Genomic DNA, 19,803 nt, shown 5'->3' with positions numbered 1-19,803 from the left:
CCACAATCTTCCCGAAGTCTTGTTAAGTTAAACCCGAACACAATAAACTGTAGTGTAGTAATAAACACTAGCACTGGACATTGGGTTGTATCAGAGGACACTGAGAAAAGGTTGCTAACCCTCTGGGTCAGAAGAAAGTAGATGCTTCTTGGAGGTGATAGGCTTGAGTTCACTTGGGTTTTCTCATCAGAAACAAGGATATCCAAGGGCAGAGGCATGGAAGAGCACAGCACTTCAGGAAGGGGTGTGAAGGGGCATAGAGCAGGCTGCAGGGATGGGCGGGAGCAGTGGGAAGGGGCATGCCATATGGACACACCATATAGGATGTTAGTGGTTTTCAAATTTCAGTGTGGTCAGAACCACCCGGGGTGATTGTTTACAATGAAAATTGCTAAACCCAAATTATCAGAGACTCTTTCTTGGACAGCTAGACCCAGGAATACACAGTTCAACAGGAATACGAGATGATTACACTGTAGAAGAGCCTCTTGGTTAACAGTGTCAACAATGTCTGGAAATCAATATGCCAGAGCATGACATGGTTAAATGTCTCTGTGTTTTAGAAGAACAACACAGCTACTCAGTGGAGAGAGGAAGTTGATCTCAAAAGTGATTTTGGATTTATTTTTAATTCAGAAATAACCTAAAGGTGTTTCTTTCTTAATAATGTATAGCATACACACTCTTTTGTTTATAATTGCTTTTGGGTATTATTTAGGTTACTAGCTTATAAGAAATGCTAAAAAAGCAGCATCCTGTTGTGTTAATTTTTAAGATACTGTAAGCTACAGAATGCATGAGCTTTTAAACTAAATTTTATTTTTGTTGGCCATTGTCAATCCTTCCTACCCGAGCAATCAGTAAACTGCAGATCAATTAACAGAGAATCAATTGCGAATAAATGAATTGCTTAATTTAATCACATATTATCAATAGAACCTAATTTCACACAATATAACTGGGGGGCCATTTAATAAATCAAGAAAAATGCATTGTTTTTATATGCTGTCCTGGGATTGATTTAACCATTTAAAGGACTTATTACTTAAGATAAAATTTTAGTTGACCTATAAATTTAAGTTTTACTACCTGTCTTATTATAATATAAGGTAAAAGTTGTTATTTCCCACTGGCTTTGAATACATCTGCAATTCAGTATGTAAAAACAAACTGTATTTTAAAAATAATCTATTCCATTTAATTATTTGTGGTCAGGTAACTCCCCAAAATACTTTTATTGTAGAAATTCATATATCCCCATCTTGCAAAACACAATGTCAATGTGTATATTTTTCAACATTTAAACAAACTTGAAAGGCAAAAAGAACAAGAGGAAATAACCATCTAACTCATCTGGAATTCAATAGACTCTAAATGTTAGATTTTCTGTGGGTAACCAGAGATGGCCTTGATCAACTGGGGATTCTCAGAGCTAGCGTGCCAGATCACACGCTGATGTTTATTCCACACTTATGCTCATTCAACACAGATGGTAGGCATAAAATAGCTTAGATCTAATGAATCATGTCTGGGCAAAATGATAGATATGGTGTTTTTTCTGTTGACAGTAGAGTTGTTTTCACATTCCACTTGAATTAAATTGTGCTCATTCATGCCATAGTGCATAATCTCTGGCAAAGATTCTTAGACGCAGTCATCATGTGAACCTACTGCAAAACAAGTGGGGAAGGATAGTCGCACAAAAGCCCTATAAGAACAAAGACCAAAGTTCAGCAGCCTTCATTTATTTTTAAAATATGTAAATATCTTTAGATTAGCATTTATTTATATGGATTATTGTATATTATATGTAAATGTATAGATAGATATTAAAATTCAGAAGCAATGTAAATCTTTAATTTTAATAGACAGACAACAATACTTTGGATTTCTAATATGAAAATGAAATTGTGTGTCAGTCATACTGTATGATCATATAAGACACTGGCCATAAGTTTAAAATGTTCACAATCAAGTTTGGTAAATAAGCACATAACATTTTACATGAAGGAGAAAAGTTAAAGGTAAAGTAAGATGTAATTTCTGTGTCTTAAATAAATTAATGGACTGTAGCTAGATGGAAGAAAACTATTCTAGTCAAGGAAGAGAGAAAGAGTAAAGAAAATCTTATTAGCCCAGTGCTTTCTGAATTAGACTTTTTAGATATGACCTATTCATAGTGTTGTTAGGGATCTCAAAGCACACACAGGTTGAATGATTCATTAGGACTCACAGAACTCAGGAAAGCTGCGAAATCCAACGTGGCCACTTACTACAGCAAACGGATAGAGATTAAAATTAGCAAAGGTGAAAGGCACCCAGGGCAGAGTCCAGGAGAGAGAAGCTTCTGGTTGTCCTCTTCCAGTGGACTCATACCAACAGCATGTATTCCCCCAGCAACAATGTGTGAACACACACAGCATGTACTGCCAAGGGAACTCATCCAAGTCTTGGTGTTCAGGTTTCTACTGGAGATCAGTCACATAGATATGCAATTCTCCATGACTAACCTTATCTCTAGTGTTCAGCCACCACAGAGTTCAAACTGATACAGCATGGCCCAGGGCTCCAGGTGAACAAAATAGACCTTCACCATATATCATACTGTTAACATAAACTATCTTGCATTTATCCAGCAGGATATTCCAAGGGCTTTATCATCTGGAGCCAGACAAGGGCCAATTCTTACTTTGGAATGTGTGGGTTTGAATACCACAGACGTGCTGAGTTAACACTTTACAACACAGTAGTGTTTGCATGACTGTGGGTCTTACATTTGAAAAAAAACAAGAAAGAGGATATAAAATCCTGAAAAATGATACCTGCAAAATATTTTTCTGTATCCATTTGTTTGGATGATGAGAAAGGAAATGAAGAAAACCAACTTCGTTGAATAGCAATTGGTCTTACCTTTAGGTAGGGATCCCAGTGTCCCACACAGTGCAGTGGGCCTTGGTGGAGTCATTTGTCACCATGTTGGACCCTAATCGCATGACCACGTGGGAGGGACTTGATACACAGAACACTGTTAATTCTTCATAGCCGCTCCAATCAGTAGGTCTGTAAAAGAAAGTGTATGATGTGCTAAACTGAAAATGTGAGAATTAACTACTTACCATTCTTTTTCTTTTCATGTTTGCCCTTCACTCTGCACCCTTACTTCTTTTTCTGAACTGCAATGTGGTCTTCTCTGAAGATGTTCCAGTGGATTTGATCGTCATCGCCAGGACTGGGTGGATAGCGGATGCCCTGAAGAGGTACAGGTGTGCTGAATTTCGAGTTTACCACTCAGAATCTCTTCTTCACACTTATGCATGGTGGTGCCTGTGGTGGTGGTTTATTCATTTTCATAGTATATATTCCATGGTATGAATATTCTATTCATTTACTTACCAGATATTTACTGTGTGCCCCTGACGTCCCAGGCACTTTTGAGGTACTGGAATGCATTAGTAAAACAACTTGAAAACAAAACCAAACCATCAAGCCCTGCCATCCTAGATCCCTATTATATAGTTACATTAGAATATCAACATTTTATTTTTTTTTATTTTATTTTTATTTTTGACACTATTACAGATGTCCCCCATCTGTACCCCCTTTTGCCTATCTCCACCCAGAATCTACACTCCCCTCCCTCTGGCCCTCACCACACGGTTGTCCGTGTCCATGAGCAGCGCATATATGTTCATTGGCTAGATCCATATTCTTACCGTCATGTTTTCTTCCCTCAAATCTTTTGTGTATGGACATTATTTTCATATTTTTTCTATTACAAAAAGATTGTATGATTGCCTCCTGAATCAAATCCGCAGAAGTTTCTCTAACATCCCTTAAAGTGGAATTACTGCCTGTCAGTTGGGTATATGTTGAACTTTGAAAGTAAATGTCAAACATCTTCCAATTTGCAAACTTACAGTACCAGCACAGGATGGAACTCCTTCACGTTCTCGTTATTGTATAACCCTAGTTTTGCCATATTTCTTTATTTCTGCAAATCTAATGGGTATAAAATGCTATCTTGTTATCAACTTAATTTACATTTCACCAGTCATTAATGAGATTGATTGTATTTTCTTATTTTGTCTTCTGTGTTTCCCCTTCTGTTTTTTCTCATCTGTGGGATGCCTGTTCATATCTTTTTCTCATTTATTTTATTGAGTAGTTATATTTTCTTTTTATTCATAACACTAAGTCATCATTGACTAAAGGTAACAGACATAATAAATCTGATAGATAGCCACCTTACAAAACTCTCTTACAAATTTAAAAAATATTTCTCATGATACTTAATGGTTCTCTACTTACACGATCATTTCACCTATAAGTGACAACAGCTTTCCTCCTTACTTTCTATTCCTTATATTATTTTATTTTTGTTGTATTATTGCTCTAGCTAGTATCTCCATTTGTATATAGTCTCTTCCATGTTTGGGTTATGTTTTTAATTTCTCTAAGATTTTATATAGTTACCATTTATTCACAATTTAATGTGTCAAATCAATCAATCTGTTATTTTATGGTTAGTTTCGTGTGTATGTGTATCGTTTAAAAAGACTTTCTTTACCAAACATCATAAGGTTATTTTTATATATTTTCAACTAAATGTTTTATTTATTTCTTTTTTAAATTGATTTATATAGAGAGAAGAAGAGAGAGGGAGAGAGAGATAGAAACATCAAAGAGAGAAAACATCAATTGGCCGCCTCCTGCATACCCCCCACTGGGGATCAAGCCCACAATTTGGGCATGTGCCCTGACTGGGAATCGAACTGGCAACCTCTTGGTTTTTGGGTCGTTGCTCTACCAGTGAGCCACACCAAATGGGCTTCTACTAAATGTTTTAAAACTTTGTTTTTCACATTAAAATCTTCATTCCATTTAGAATTGCTTTCTGTGTATAACAGAGAAATTTAGTTTTGTGGGGATCTTCTCTCTTATGGATAATTTCAAGCAACATTTATTGAATAGTTTTTCATTTTGGCAGTTTCTTTCAAAGCCACCTCTTTCTTGTGTGGTTTCCACACAGACAGAGACTTGGTTTCTGGGATCTCCTCTTCTAATGCTCAGCCTGTTGATACCCTGACTAGCGTCACTCTGTCTTCATTACTACAGTTTTATAAGAAATTTTGCTAATCCATAGGACAAGTGTCCTTTTTCTTCATAAGTGTTTGGACTATTTGGGGGCTTTTGTTCTTCATATAAATTTTAGAATCAACTTGTCAAGGTCTGTAATCCATCAATCTTATTAATATATTTATTATAATTATATTGAATTATAAATTATAATGCATATACAAATTATATATATTTACATTTATTTATCTTCATATTATTGACTTCTAACCTAATTAAGTTGTTGTTAGGGATCATGTTCTATATAATACTGATTCTTTAAAATTGGTTGGAACATTTTTATGGAAGAGCACATGGGCAATTTGAACCAGTGATCTACATATGCTCAAAAATGTGTTTTCTAATCACTTGGATATCAAACTTGATAAATGTACTGCTCAGTCTGATCTTTTCCATTCTTTCATTCTCCTTCTCACCTCTGAGCTCTTTGGAGTGAGGCTTGGCCTTCTCATCACCTCCTTGTGTCTTTTGTGTCTCTTGTGTATCATCAATCTTATTTTCTTTGCTTCTTATTTCTCTATGATATTAATTCTCCCTTCATTTTGTTTAATCTGCTATTTAATCTATTCATTGTGATAGTTAAATTAAAAAATATATTTTATTTCTAAAATTTTAATTTGACCCTTTATTAATCTGCCAAGTAATTTTATAGACTATTAGTTTATTTTTAAATTTTAGATTTCATTTATTTAAGTATTTTATATAATATTTAAATGTTTTGTATTGGATGATCGCAGTATCTAAAGTTTTGGGTAGTCTACATAAGTCATTCATTATTTGCTCTTACTGCATAGGGATCCCTAGGACCTAAATAGGTGATGCATTCCACCAGAGGGTTTGATGAAGGGACCCTGAGGTTTAGAGGATACTCCATGTCCCTGTCTCAGTGTGAGGAGTGGAGGTCTAGATTTACCGCTCCTGTCTTCTGCTGGCACAGAGCTGGAGCTCCTCAGAGCAACATTGATTTCTGACACGTTTGCCCTCAAAGCAAGCCCTAATTTGTACTTACTCTCTACTGCTCCTACTGTCTGTATGGAACACCGTTTTTTTCTTTGTTTTGTTTTGTAGGAGAGACAATAGAAAGGCACCCTTGGAGATTGTTTTTACTTCCTGTGAATATTGTAATGCTTTCAAATTCATGTTTTTATCCAGAATCTATTTGTATTGCAGTCTACTTGTATTTATAGTCTTTATCTTTACTGCCACAGGCAAACCAAGTCCAAAATTTTACCTTAAACTTCGAGGTTTTTGACAATACTGTTTTTTTTTGTGTGTGAGTGTTTTTTGTTTGTTTGTTTTTGTTTCATTTTTTGGAAAATAAAAACACAGGAGGAGACTAATATGTGGCAAGTCCAATTTTAGACTTAATGAGTTTGAGATATCTGTGACATCCACATGTACCTGTTAAGTCAATAGATAAATATTTGGGTCTAAAATCTAAGAGAGAAATGTGGACTAGAGACACAGATTTATGAATAACCAACATAAATATGTTCATTGAAATCAAGGGTGTGGAGGAGATTGTAGTGAGAATGCATACAGTGAAAAGATGGGTCAGGAAAGACCCATGAAATCTACCAACTCCAAGGGGTCGACAGAATGAAAGGAGACTGAGGAGTCCTTAGAGAGGTATCAGAGAATCGATGAGCATGTGCGTCCCAGAGCCCAAGCTTAGAAAGTAGACATCTGCCAAATGCCAATGAGTAAAATCAGTGGTATACCAGGGAAGGTTAATAAATAAGGAATATTGGTACGAGAAATTTCAGTGACGGTGGGCTGGGAAAAGCAAGATTTTCATAAGTGGTTTAAGTGGAAGTCTGAGAACAATACCTGAGGAGGTGGGCTGAGCTGGGCAGAGTGGAGACTGAGAGAACAGCTGGAAGTAATGAACTCCACCTATTACAGCAAAAGGAAAGAAGGATAGGTTACTTTAGATTCAAGGAAGAATGCTGATTTATAAAGAAAATGAAAGAATTCTAAAAAAAAGTAATAATAAGTTTTGCTGATGGCTCTTTCATTTAGGAAATGAAAGATGAGCCCATGGAATAAAATTGGAGGGGGCATTGTGGGATGGGAGTTTTTAAGTAGAGTGAAGAGGGTTTGAGAGTGATCTCTAGGGAAATGGGAGAAGAGGTTAGCAAAGTGGGCAACTGTTGCCGAGCAGCCTGGAGGGTCCTGCTGAGATACTGGAGGGAGGTTTGCTGAGCTCCCCATGGGTCTCTGTGGTTGTTCTCCAGCTGTACCCCGCTTTGGAGCAGACAGGGAAAGGGTAGATTAAAAAAAACAAAACTATATTCAGTATTGGTGATTTTTTGAAAAGGTGATGTGGAAAGAAGAATAGGGTAAAGATGCATGATATGATTGAAAAGAGAAGTTGATGTGATAGAAAACCAAACAAGCCCTAAAGAAAGAGAATAATTGTGCTTGGGTTTTCTATATAGTCACAAGATAAGAAGAATTTGAGTAACATGTGCATGGATAGGCTAAAAATAGAATAACTGGACTTATTATATCAGAAGTGAAGTATTTTAACTGTAGATAATGTCCAGGATATAGTGATGATAACTAAAGTGGAGTCAAGAGGGAATTCATGAGATCTTTGGGGCTGAGAAGATGCAGGAACTAAAGTCCGGGTCATTGAATGGGTCCCTGGGATGTTCAAATAGAGGATACACCTGTCTCATATCCAGTTAGTGAAAAGAAAGCCATGTCAGGAACCCTTTCTGAGCAGCAGTAAAATGCACCGCATTTCAATAATGACAGGAGAAGTGTAAGAAAAGCATTTATTTAATAATAAAGTCACATGTAGGAGGAGTACCTTCCATGTCAGAATAGTTATCATCTACTCAAGGAGGTAGGGACAAGCACCAACTTCTAAACCATAAAAGTTTGAATGTTGAAGATTGTTACAAACGACAGTTATAGGATTTATTTTATAGGCTATAGGTGAAAAATAGGACATGACCTTTCCCTGGTGTCCTCAGTATAGCCCTGCTGGGAAAAAGATAGGCTAAGTGGTTACATGGGTGCTGTTCATTCCCTTCCAGTGCTCTCCATATTTCACAAAGGGAAGCAACATTGTACATACCATTCAGTCTGTGGGGAATTATTCTTAAAACAATAATGTAGTATGGAGCAGTTACCAGATTTTTAGAATTTGTCATCATCAGTTTGACCTGGAGGGAATGCATTCTTTCTTCACATTCCTAAGCATGTTTTAAACCTTATATCTGTGCACATGTTTTTCTTCTTGTATATTCTTTCTTTTTTGACATCATGTCTTTTACAAATATTTTGATATAAAATGTAGAGCAACAGAAATGTTATCTTAAACAGAAAGGTTTTCAGCAGAAAATGACGAGATCCAAATATCCAAAGATGGAAATGCTTGGTTTCATCCAATTTATCCTCTGGCCTATTTTACATACCTTGTAAATTAGCAAAATCTCTAAATATAGTCCTGTACAAAAATGTGTCCCTCCTGTTGACTTGAGAGTTTTTTGTGCTTTACAGATCAACTTCTTTGATGTAATTTTAAATAATATATAATTACTCTTCAATTGTTTTCCCATTTGTTTCTCTTATTAGTCCAAAGAGAAGATGTGTGACACTATAGAGACCGTGGAAAGTTCTTCTCAGACCACCACAACCATGCAGACGACGGCCACACAATTCAGGGTCTTAACCACCACCAGAAGAGCAGCGACATCCCAGCTGCCCACCAGCCTGCCCACAGAAGGTGCCCTGGAGATGGTTTTGTTATTTTCTGAAGGAGAGAAAACTTACGGTGTTGACATGTACCGGAATAGTTCTCCAGAGGGGAAGATTTTTTTGTTTTGTTTTTGTTTTTGTTTGTTTTGTTTATAGCAAATTATATTTCTAAAGGGGAAAAGATAAAGTTATTATGGAATAAATATATATTCTGGGATTCTTTAAGGTATTGTACCTTTCCATGGTACCTACTAGTCCTCCCTAGAAAAGAAATATAGACTTCCCTTCATATTGCTACACTTTCTATTAACTAAATTCAACATTTTAGTCACATAATAGAAAGGCAAGATTTATATAAAATGTTCATTGATTTTGGACTCTGAACAATAGATAATTCTATTCATATGCAATTCTAATATTTGCCGAAATATAGTCAATACAATTGTTGGTCCATATCCTATAGAAGGGCACTATATATGTCACAGAAATTGTCCTTAGTAAACATTTTATCAGCCAGGGAAGAGACACATATAGAGTCCATTAATGCATGGGTACAACTCATTGTGGGAAAAGGCATATTAGCCAAAGTTTGTTAATATTCTGAATGGTCCCACTGGGGAGAAGTGTGACTGTTGGCCAAGAGTAAGCTTTGAGGGGGAAAATGATGGTCTCGCTTTTTTACTGGATTAAACCTTGCTTTCATTTCAATAAGGAATTCAAATTGACAACTTTGCTTTTCATTGAAATTTCCTTGAACATTAAAAGTTAACTGGAATAAAGTGATAGGAAGGTGGAGGACAACTGTGAAATATATTTTATTTAACTATTTAAAACCAATGTCACGTTTTAATCCATATAATTTGGGTTGCTATATAGTCTGAAAATATTTTTGCGATTTGAATCCTACCCTGTAAAATATTCCTGCAATTTCAATTCTACCCTTTAAAATAAAATCACTCACTGAAATAAAAAAGTATGACCTACATTTTGTCCATTAAGGGCTAGATTTTTTCCATGTGATGTTGGATATGTTTATTAGCAATGAATAAGCATTTAACTTATGAAGTTAAATCTGTGAATATTAGCAAATCTTTACTATTCAACTTTTCTTGATCTTATTTTTTTAAACGAATAAAGAAGGTCATACTATAAAGTCTAATTGCAATAACTTATTTTTGAAACTTAAATGTATTTTAAGTTACAATTGTAGCAGTGTACTTTTCTCACAGATCTTAAGAATCATATAATACTTAATGAAGTCTTGATCTCCCGAAGAAATGTTCACCTATGTCTTGTAAACTTGGACTTGCTCTCATTGAACTAGAGATTAACTACCTCAAGTATTAAAATCTATTCATGGTATCATTAAGGCATTAGTGGACAATTACTGCTCATGAGATTTATGCATTTTTAATTTTCTTTTCTGTTGTAATAACTTTGAATTTCTCTTTCAGATGATACCAAGATCGCACTACATCTAAAAGATAATGGAGGTAGGAATTAACACTTTTTCTTTCATAAACATTTTGGATACTAATCCATTTCATTATTTTGAATGTGAGAAAGGACTTTGGGGCTTCTAATAAAGAGTGAGATTGCCTGGCCGTGTGGCTCAGTGGATTGAGCGTCGTCCCATGAACTGAGAGGTCCTGGTTTGATTCCTGGTCAGGGCACATGCCCGGGTTGTGGGCTTGATCCCCAGTGGGGGGTGTCCTGGGTCAGCCGATCGAGGTTTGTCTCACATTGATGTTTCTATCTCTCTCTTCCTTCCTCTCTCTCTAAAATATCATTAAAAACATAAATAAATAAAGAGTGAGGTTACATTTCACTTTCTGTTGATATTTAACATGAAAAGAACTCAGTGGATGGGCTTGAAAAGTGAAATGGTTTCAAGAGTAGAAGGAAATTCTAATCATCTATTTGCCTATAAAAGCTACATGAGTCCAATGACCAATGAAAATTGTGTGTGCTGTGCTTCGTTGTTTGCCTGTGTGGAGTACTGGGATAACGGCGAGGATTAAGATTGAGAGGATTAAGGCTGATACGCCCTGCACGACTTCCTATTCTTCCTTGCTCTAGTTCTTGGTTTAATTGTGTATGTGATTTTCTACACACAGCAGGCATTAACTTCAATTGATTTTTTTTCTTTCACTAAGTTGAATATTCAATATCTTTTATAAATAAAATTAAGAAATAGAACAATGTGGGAATATATTGTGCTAGGGCTTTTTATCTTTTATCTGAAGCAAGGGACAAAAATTGAATATGCAAAAGAACATTTAGTTAGAGCATACTTAAAGTGTGTCTAAACCAATTTAAAACTATCTATGATGGTACTTCAAATTTTGAGAAAAAAAGGTTTTACCAAAACAGGCTGTGAAAAATATTGACTAAAATTTTTAAAATAGTTCTTTCCCTATTAAACTATGTTAGCCCATTGTGTTGCTCTATCATAGTATGCTGGATCTTGATAAAAGAGTTGTTTTTTTAATTGGTAAATGTTTATTCAGCTCAGGAAGAGGGTCTCCTCCCCTTCTTAGCAGCATCTATTATGTAAGTGTGGCATGCTGCGACATTGATCTAGACGCAGCTTTAGTTCTGCAGCCCCAGGTGATTTTGTGAGTATGTCAAAATTGTTAGGATATTTTTCTCTATAACTGTACAGATGGTTCCTAAATTACTCAGTCTAGGTTAAGTAATAAATATCTCTAAGTTTTCTTAGTGACCTAATTAGATAGATGATGATGATGATGATGATGATGATGATGATGATGAAAGATAGATAGATAGATGATTGATAGATAGATAGATGGATGGATGATAGACAGACTTTAGATTTCATATCAGTTTATTTGCAAAAGACACTGCTTAGCCTCTTTATATTTATCATTATTCTATCAGTTGTCCATTGTCTTTCTTCTGTATCATAGTGTTATTTCATTTATTTTTTATTCATCATTGTATTTTTTTAGAGAGAGAGATAGAAACATTGATGAGAGAACATTGATTGGCCACCTCCTGCACGTCCCCCACTAGGGATTTGGCCCACAACCTGGGCATGTGCCCTGATGGGGAATCGAACCGGCAACTTCTTGGTGCATGGGCCAATGCTTGACCACTGAGCAGCACCAGCCGGGCTCCTTATTGTATTAATGCAGTAAATGGATAGCTTTACAGATGACCACTTGCAAAATATATGCTATCTAAAAATAAATTAAAATCTTAGTATTTAAAGGGATTTTAGCCTTCTTCCAGTTCAGCATTTTTCAAAGTGGGATGTTAGTAAGTCCCATGTGAGTATAAGTCCCGATGCTGGGGTTTCCTCATTTGAGGAAGAAGTGTAGGATGAGATAAATGATGTGGAGGAGGGTTCCCAAGAGGCTTCTGTTGTATTTGTAACATTTAATTCTTAATAGGGGGGGGGGTGACATGCATGTTTGTTATATTATTCTCTATGCTCTCTTTTCTTTTGTTTGTAATAAAATATTCTATAGTGCTACCAGAATAAGCAAAAGATTACTGTGATGAAATAGGTGTGAGTTAGTCTGGGTGAGAGAAAAATGAAAGTTTTCTTGGCTGGAGAAGCTTTCAGAGCTTTTAATTGTTTATTTGCTCACTCATTCATGTATTCCTTCGGAACGCCTGCTAACGGCAAGGCATTGTTGCAGGCTCCGGGCCCCGGCGGGGAACAAAGCTTAGATGAATCCCTTGCTTTCAGATAACATGTGTTCTAAGGAAACTGCAAGATGGTAATAAAGATGGAGTAGCTAGCATTTCTCCTTTGGTCGTAAAATCTTTTTATAAGTAGCATCTTATAGACTTAATGTTTTTATTGAGAGCGCATTGGGAAATAGGTTTCCGGAATATTAACAGTTATTCCAAGGAAAATCCGTAGTTTTGTTTAAAGCAGGAGGGATTCATAAAACTGGAGATCTTCCTAATTCAGTGCCTTACAACTACCTTATGATGCTGAGAAAGCAAGTTAAATAAATTCCAAGGTTTAAATGGAGGACCTTTTTCTTTTTTGTTATGCCAGAAAAGTTGACTTGGATTTCCAGATCATACTTAGATCATTGATATGCAGCAGATATTCATCAGGATTTTAAAATATCACCCTAAGACTTCAAATATGTCTGTACACTGGAACTCTATTCATTTCTAGGGTTGTTTATAAAGTACTTTTCCTAAAAATATAGTTAGGACTAGCCTGATCAGTATTACGAGAAATGTTCCTTCAAAAGAGAGTTTAAGGAAAATTACACATTACTTCATCAGGATAGCATGCTATCATTGCTTTTTATTTTATGGAATATGGAGATGCAGAAAGAATTGGCAATTTAAATGGAACTTCATTAGTGAATTAAACATGTTGATGAAGAGTTCAGAACCATCTTCTCTGTCAACTGCCAGCTTAACATTTTGCAAAATTGAGCTAACAATAAAAAGGACGCCTAATTTAAATGTTTTCTCATGTGTACTGGGAATTTTTCAAAATGTGAGCTAATAAATTTTTGTAAATTGCTATATATTGTTGCAAAGAAGTTTAGAACCTTTTATTTCTTGATTTAATGTTCTGATTTAGCCAAAGAACCAATTTAGGCACAGCCCATAGACACAGACCACAGTGTGGTGTTAGCCAGAGGGGAGGGAGGGTCGCCGCTGGATGGAGGTTGGAAAAGGGCATGAGGATGAAGACATCTGTAATAGTGTCAACAATCAAAATAAAGGCAAAAAATATTTTAATGTAGAGGTCTGTACTCTTCTGGAAAAGGGGACATTTTTGAAAGCCATCAATATGTAATTAAAAACCAGTGACTGTCTTCAGATGTTGCATTACCTTGGTTCTGAATCTTTCTGGGACATTTCCATGGGTTAAAGTAGTTGATTTTCTTGGTGGAGTCCAAAGCTGACATGATTAGACATTCACTTTCCAGGAGATTTTCTTTCATCTTTGATATCAAAGCATAAAATACCTCTGAGCAGCTGGACACCAAAAACACACAACAGGGTTTCTTATTGACAGGACCTGAACTGAGTTGCCATCAGCTAAATCTCTCCTGATGAATTTTCCATTGTTCACTGAGTTTCCTGCTACCTTTAGATCGGGTCTAGGGAGAGCCTCTGGAAGTTCCATACTAGTTGTTTGAAAAGTTGTACTATCCTTCAGGGTTGAGAGGACATTCTAAGCTCCGCAGATAATTTGGAGAAAAGAACATGAAAAAAAGTGTTAACAAAGAGAGTGATATCTAATGAGTACCGGTCGCTTAGTGAGATACAGTATTAATGGACTATCGTAAATGGCTAAATGAGAAAACTCAGAAGAGCCCATCTAAATATAACACCATATCTCCAAATGAAATCTTACTGATGCATATTTATAGTATTAAGTTTAGAGTAATACATAAGTCAAATCAATTATTATACCTGTCCCTTATTTATATGAAAAACAGAAGAGGAAGAGAAGGAGGAAGAAGGAGAGGAAGGGGTAAGATGGAGGAGGAGGAGGAAAAGAAGAGGAAAATTAAATATTTATTGAGTGTTTACTATGTTCCAGGCACCATTGTGAATGCTGTATCTATATTACCTCACTTAATTTACACAATGCCCCTGTGAGTTGGTCCTAGTTTTATTTTCATTTTATAACTGAGGAAGTGAAGGGACAGAAAGGGTGGGTTACCTGGCTGGTATGTGGCAGAGTTAGAATGTAAATCTGTTTAGCCTTGTTCAGATCCCAAGGCGCTAACCACCTCATGGTACTGCTGCTCCCTTGTAGCATGAGTCTGCTATGGTACACCTCACGTGGAAAATACCACTGCAAGGTGTTCTGCGTGCACCTTTTATATTCTTTTTCCTTTTCATTAACAATTGATTATGCTCATGAGTGCTTGAAAATGAAATTTCCTTTGCACATTAAGGATACATTAGTTTCCATTTCATCCTTGCTGTGAAAACCCCAATGTGTAGATTCTCCTGTATAACTGAGCAGTATCTGTGTCGCTAGCATGTGGTCGCCAAACTCTAGGACTACTCTGTAGTTTGTGTTCAAAACCTTATTTCAGGTTCTTTCAGCCTACCTGATTTCTCTAGAAATTCAAGCTTATTTCACCATTAAAGGGCACCTAGAATGTATTGCTTGAAAAACACACACACAGATATATATATATATATATGTATATATATATATATATATATATAATGTTATAAGCACTGAAAACCACACCTTCTTGTTATATAAAGGTAGCTAATGGTTATAAGTAGTTAAAACCACACCTTTTTATTTAACTGTCTAACCACTATGCTGTATACCTGAAACTAGCATGATACTGAAGGCCAACTGTAATTGAAAAATAAATAGATAAATAAAACCACATCTTTGGATTTTAAGATCTGGGCAAAACCTTATTAAAAGAGTTCTATTTTTAAAGGAATGACCTAGCTATATATTTTAGCAGGTACAGCTATTCAACACATTTTTTGGCATTTGATTAGGTTGTTTCCAAATGGCACTCATCACCTCGATAGAAACGTAGATGCCTTCAAGGTGCAAAGTGCACAGAATTATATCCACGACTAAAGATTGTTGCAAGCTAAATCAATGCCAAGGTCTTTTAATTGAAAACTAAAACCTTCAGATGCAATTCAGTAGCAAATTGAATTGGGCCATTCTGCCGTATTACAGATGTTAAAATGATTTCAAGCTCCACAATCCGGTGATTTGATTTTATTATTTAAAATTTGTTGGCTGAGATTTATCCAAGTACCAAAAAAGTGCATTCTCTTTTAGTTCTTTCAAGGATTCTTCCCTTTGATAAAGTTTAGTTTAAAAAAATAATAATAATTTGAGCCCTAGCAGGTTTTGCTCAGTGGTTAGAGCATCGGTCCTCAGACTGAAGAGTCTCGGGTTCAGTTCAGGTCAAGGGCTTGTACCTCATTTACCATTTGGTCCCTGGCCCTGGTGGGGGTCGTGTGGGAGGCAACCAGTATATGTGTCTCTCTCACGTTGATGTTTTTCTCTCCTTCTCTCTATCTTCTTCCTACTCTATCTGAAGGTAAATGGAAAAATATCCTCAGGTGAGGATTTAAAAAAAAAAAAATGGACTCTAATTCTTCATCGTTAATAATATTTATATAAAATCAGCACTCCGGGTTGTGTCATGCGGGTAGCACTGTATTTGTCATTTCTTCTTATTTCTAGGAATTTTACTGAATCTGGATTCTGGAAAGGCTGCATTCTTTAGTCAGAATGTGGTGTCTCCATCAAAGAGATGCTGAAATTGCTACATTAAAGCAGTTTGCAGAACATGATTAAGTTAATTCTGAGGTACAAACCTACAGAGTGATTTCAAAACGCTAATACAAATACGATTGAAATGAACTGCTGTGTTATGGCTAGTCTAATTTTTTGTTTCTGTTGTGTTTCTAAACATATTGTAAGACTTTTTGCATGTCATCCTTGCACAGGGACCATGCTAATCTCTCTGTATCATTCCAATTTTAGTATATGTGCTGCCGACGCGAGCACCATATCGTAAGACTTTTTATCCAAACAGAAAATGTTAGAACATTTTTCTGATTTTTTTGCTGGAACGCTTCTAAGGTTATTTTTTTATTACCTAGTCTATGGTGACAGATCAAGTGTCTAGTGTTTCATTTATCACTCAGTCGAATTATTTTTTTAATTTAATGCATAAATCATCAAAGCAACATCTCTTTCATTTCTTCCCCTACCATCCCTCGCTGTTTTTTTCATCTACTTCTTTGGCACAGATCACAGGCCTATAAGCAAAGGGAAACTGTTATTTTCTTTTGACAGGCTATTGAAGATCTATCGCGCTCCATTTCTAAAACTGTAACTGTCTTGGCATTTGGCTTTATCTTTTGCTTTGTTTGGATAGCACTAACTCCATTCTAAGTATGTATATGCCATAATAGTGCACATTTCTTATATTTTGGAATGTTATTTTGAATATCCCTGAGGATTAAGTATTCCTCTCCTAAAATTTTGTCCGGAGTAGCAGGTCTCAACTTTTTCCGTACATTGAAATCATCTGGTTATTTTCATCTGATTTTATTATTCCAGCTTATAAAAACCCCAGTGCTCAGCCTGTTCTCCAGACCAGGTAAACTGAACCCCTGAGGCTGGGATCCAGGCGTCAGTATGTTCAAGCCCCAGGTGATTCCCGTGGAAAGCTGAGCTGCGAGCTAGTGGGCTGAGGCAGTGCTGCAGAAATATTATGAGCCTCAGAATCACTGGGGCAAGAGGGAGTCTTGTTTAAGTGCATTTTCTGCTTTAGAGGTTCTGGGGTGGAGCCCAGCCTTTGCACTGCTAACACGTTCTCAAACACCGCCAGTCACAGACCACACTTCGAGTAGCAGAATTGAATGAACTCTTGATTTCTTTCTGCCAGAGTCCCTAAAATAAGAATGATGTATCCTACTCCGAGTCCACCCATTAGTCCTTACCTATACCTCATAACTCCCCTAAAACAAAATTTGAATGGTGACCATAGGAAATTACCTCTGTCTACGTGGAAAGAATGTGGTTTGCTCAGCAGCGGCGGGGGCCCCAAAAGCACTATGTCCGTTACATTTTGTGTGTCGTTTTAACATAATATGTGAAAATTAGTACATTTTAGCTGTTGCTATTAATTATTTTGGTAGATAGTCGCATTTTCTGTATTTTGTTGAACTGTATCAAATTGCTAATTCTTTTTTATAATTTTTGACCTGCAAAAATTGCAATTTCATTGTCCAATGTTTAAAATAGTTTAAAAAAGTGTTATCCAACATAGGAAAAGATCAAGAAAAATCACATTGGAATACATTTTCCCCCTTCATGTTGATTTATAGAGTTTATGCTGCTGATAGAACATAAAACAAAATGACAGAGCAGAAGCTCTCAAGAAATACACACATGGCTTCTAAGAAGTAGCTCTAAATACAGCTTCCATTTACCATCAGCACAGTGTCTTACTACATCCGTCTCTCTCATCGATACCTCCCTTCCTTTCTGTGCTCCTGTCCTGTATGATTCTGTATCTGGCCTCTTGTCAGAACCTGGGCTTGGGAATCCACTACAGAAAGCTTCCGTGTACCATGAAATTTTGGAATCTAAGAGTTATCAGGGGCCCCAGGAGCAGTTTCTGTGTTACCCAAAATTTCTTGAACACCTTCCCAGGGTGGTAAACATATGTGAAGTTATTGGGGTGTGTGTGTGTGTGTGTGTGTGTGTGTGTTTTAAAGAAGAGTATGCTTTTATTATTTCTTTATTGATTTTTTTAGAGAGAGAGGAAGTGAGATGGAGAGAGAGATAGAAACATTGGTGAGAGAGAACATTGATTGGCCACCTTCTGAATGCCCCTCACTGGGGATCGGGCCCACAACCTGGGCATGTGCCCTGACCAGGAATCGAACCAGCAACCTCTTGGTGTGTGGGTCCACACTCAACCACTGAGCCACACCTGTGGGGCTATTATATATTTTAAAAATATTAAATGTCTAGTAAGCAAGATTAATTGCCTTGTGCTACTAAAATAAGATGTATGTAACTAGAAAATTAGATTAACTTTGACATTGATTTGATTGGACTTGATTTGATTTATTCAAAAAACACTTCTTAAACTACTAGGTACTCGGCCTGTTGATAGGCAAAAGGGTTGGTGCCTGCCCTGAAGAAGCATGTGATCTAGTGGGATGAGGTAGAGAAATAATTAACAATTAAGTATAGGCGTGAAAGGTACAAAAGTAGGCTAAGAAAACCTAGGAGGGCAGGGAAGAGGCATCTAAACAAAACTGGGCCCTGGCCGGTTTGGCTCAGCAGTTGGCGGGTCGGCTTGCGGACCAGAGAGTCGTAGGTTCAGTTCCCGCTAAGGGCATGAGCCTGGGTTGCGGTTCGTCCCCTCTCCAGTTGGGGTTGTGTGGGTGGCAGCTAGTTGATGTGTCTCTCTCACATCGATGTTTCTCTCCCTCCATTTCTCCCTCCTGCTCTATCTGAAGATAAATGCAAAAATGTCCTCAGGTGAGGATTAAAAATAACAAAAATGGTATTATGGGACAGCTTCCTAGAAGAGATGATGCTGGATTCAGGTTTGGTAGTATGGGTTGGATTTGTATTAAAAGGGACAGAAGAATGGCATTTCAGTAGACATATCAGCAAAGCAGAGCTTCTGTGGCATGAAATCTGAAGATCTACTTGTAACTCTCAAGATTTGCCACATCGTGTTTGGCTGGGAGGAAGATATACACAGGTTGTGATGGACGGTGAACCTGAAAGATAAGCAGGGCTCCAGAGCTCACCGTCTTTTCTGCCAGGCCGGGGACTTTAAACGTTATCCTGAAGGCACTGGGGCCGCTGGTACCATTTAGACGAGGAGTGCTGTGAAAAGTTTTACATGTTTAGTAGGTCTTTCTTGAGGGATTTGGGGAAACAGCTTGGAAAGGAGTGAGACTAAGGCTAGAAAACGAGTTTGATGATTATGCTGGCAATTCATAGAAGGAATGGTGAGGGGCCAAGCTAAAGTAGTGGTTGACGATGGAAATAAAAGGGAAAGACTAGACATCAGAATTATACTTAATGTAGGGGAAGCTACATAACTAATGTCTGATTGGATGTATGATTAGTACAATAGGAACGTGACTAAAGATGGCCCCCAGGACCAGGGTTTAGTTTTTCGGGTGGATGCTGGTGTCATTTAACAGGGAATACACAAAGGGGAACAGGTTTTGGAGAAAGGTGGTGAATTTAATTTGAGCATACTCACTTTGAAGTGTCTGTGGGGCATCCAAATGAAGATGTCCAGTAGGCATTTTCCTCTGCAAACCTGAAATTCACTTGAGAAATACAAACAAAATATATAAAGTTGGCCATCATCAGCATATCAATGATACTTGTGATGAGAGGGAATGAGATCACAGAAAAAATAGTATAAAAATGAAAAGAGTCAAGGACTAAAGGAG

The 19,803-nt window shown here is 36.8% G+C and overlaps 1 protein-coding gene and 1 pseudogene across 2 annotated transcripts in view; one reads left to right on the top strand and one right to left on the bottom strand.

Moving 5' to 3' along the window:
* PLXDC2 (plexin domain containing 2) overlaps positions 1–19,803 on the top strand; it is a 418,222-nt gene that overhangs the window by 358,878 nt on the left and 39,541 nt on the right. The window contains exons 10-12 of one of the 2 annotated variants that reach the window (XM_036242142.1): positions 3,197–3,257; positions 8,725–8,875; positions 10,302–10,340. In XM_036242142.1, coding sequence (XP_036098035.1) covers positions 3,197–3,257; positions 8,725–8,875; positions 10,302–10,340 — 251 coding nt within the window. Of the gene's footprint in view, positions 1–3,196; positions 3,264–8,724; positions 8,876–10,301; positions 10,341–19,803 lie in introns of both variants that reach the window. The other variant, XM_036242135.1, reaches the window with a different exon arrangement.
* On the bottom strand, positions 16,269–16,369 carry LOC118621595 (annotated as a pseudogene).

The sequence above is a fragment of the Molossus molossus genome, unplaced genomic scaffold (genome assembly GCF_014108415.1).
Source record: "Molossus molossus isolate mMolMol1 unplaced genomic scaffold, mMolMol1.p scaffold_m16_p_1, whole genome shotgun sequence".
Taxonomy (NCBI): Eukaryota; Metazoa; Chordata; class Mammalia; order Chiroptera; family Molossidae; genus Molossus; species Molossus molossus.
This window is presented reverse-complemented; position numbering and strand designations above follow the sequence as displayed.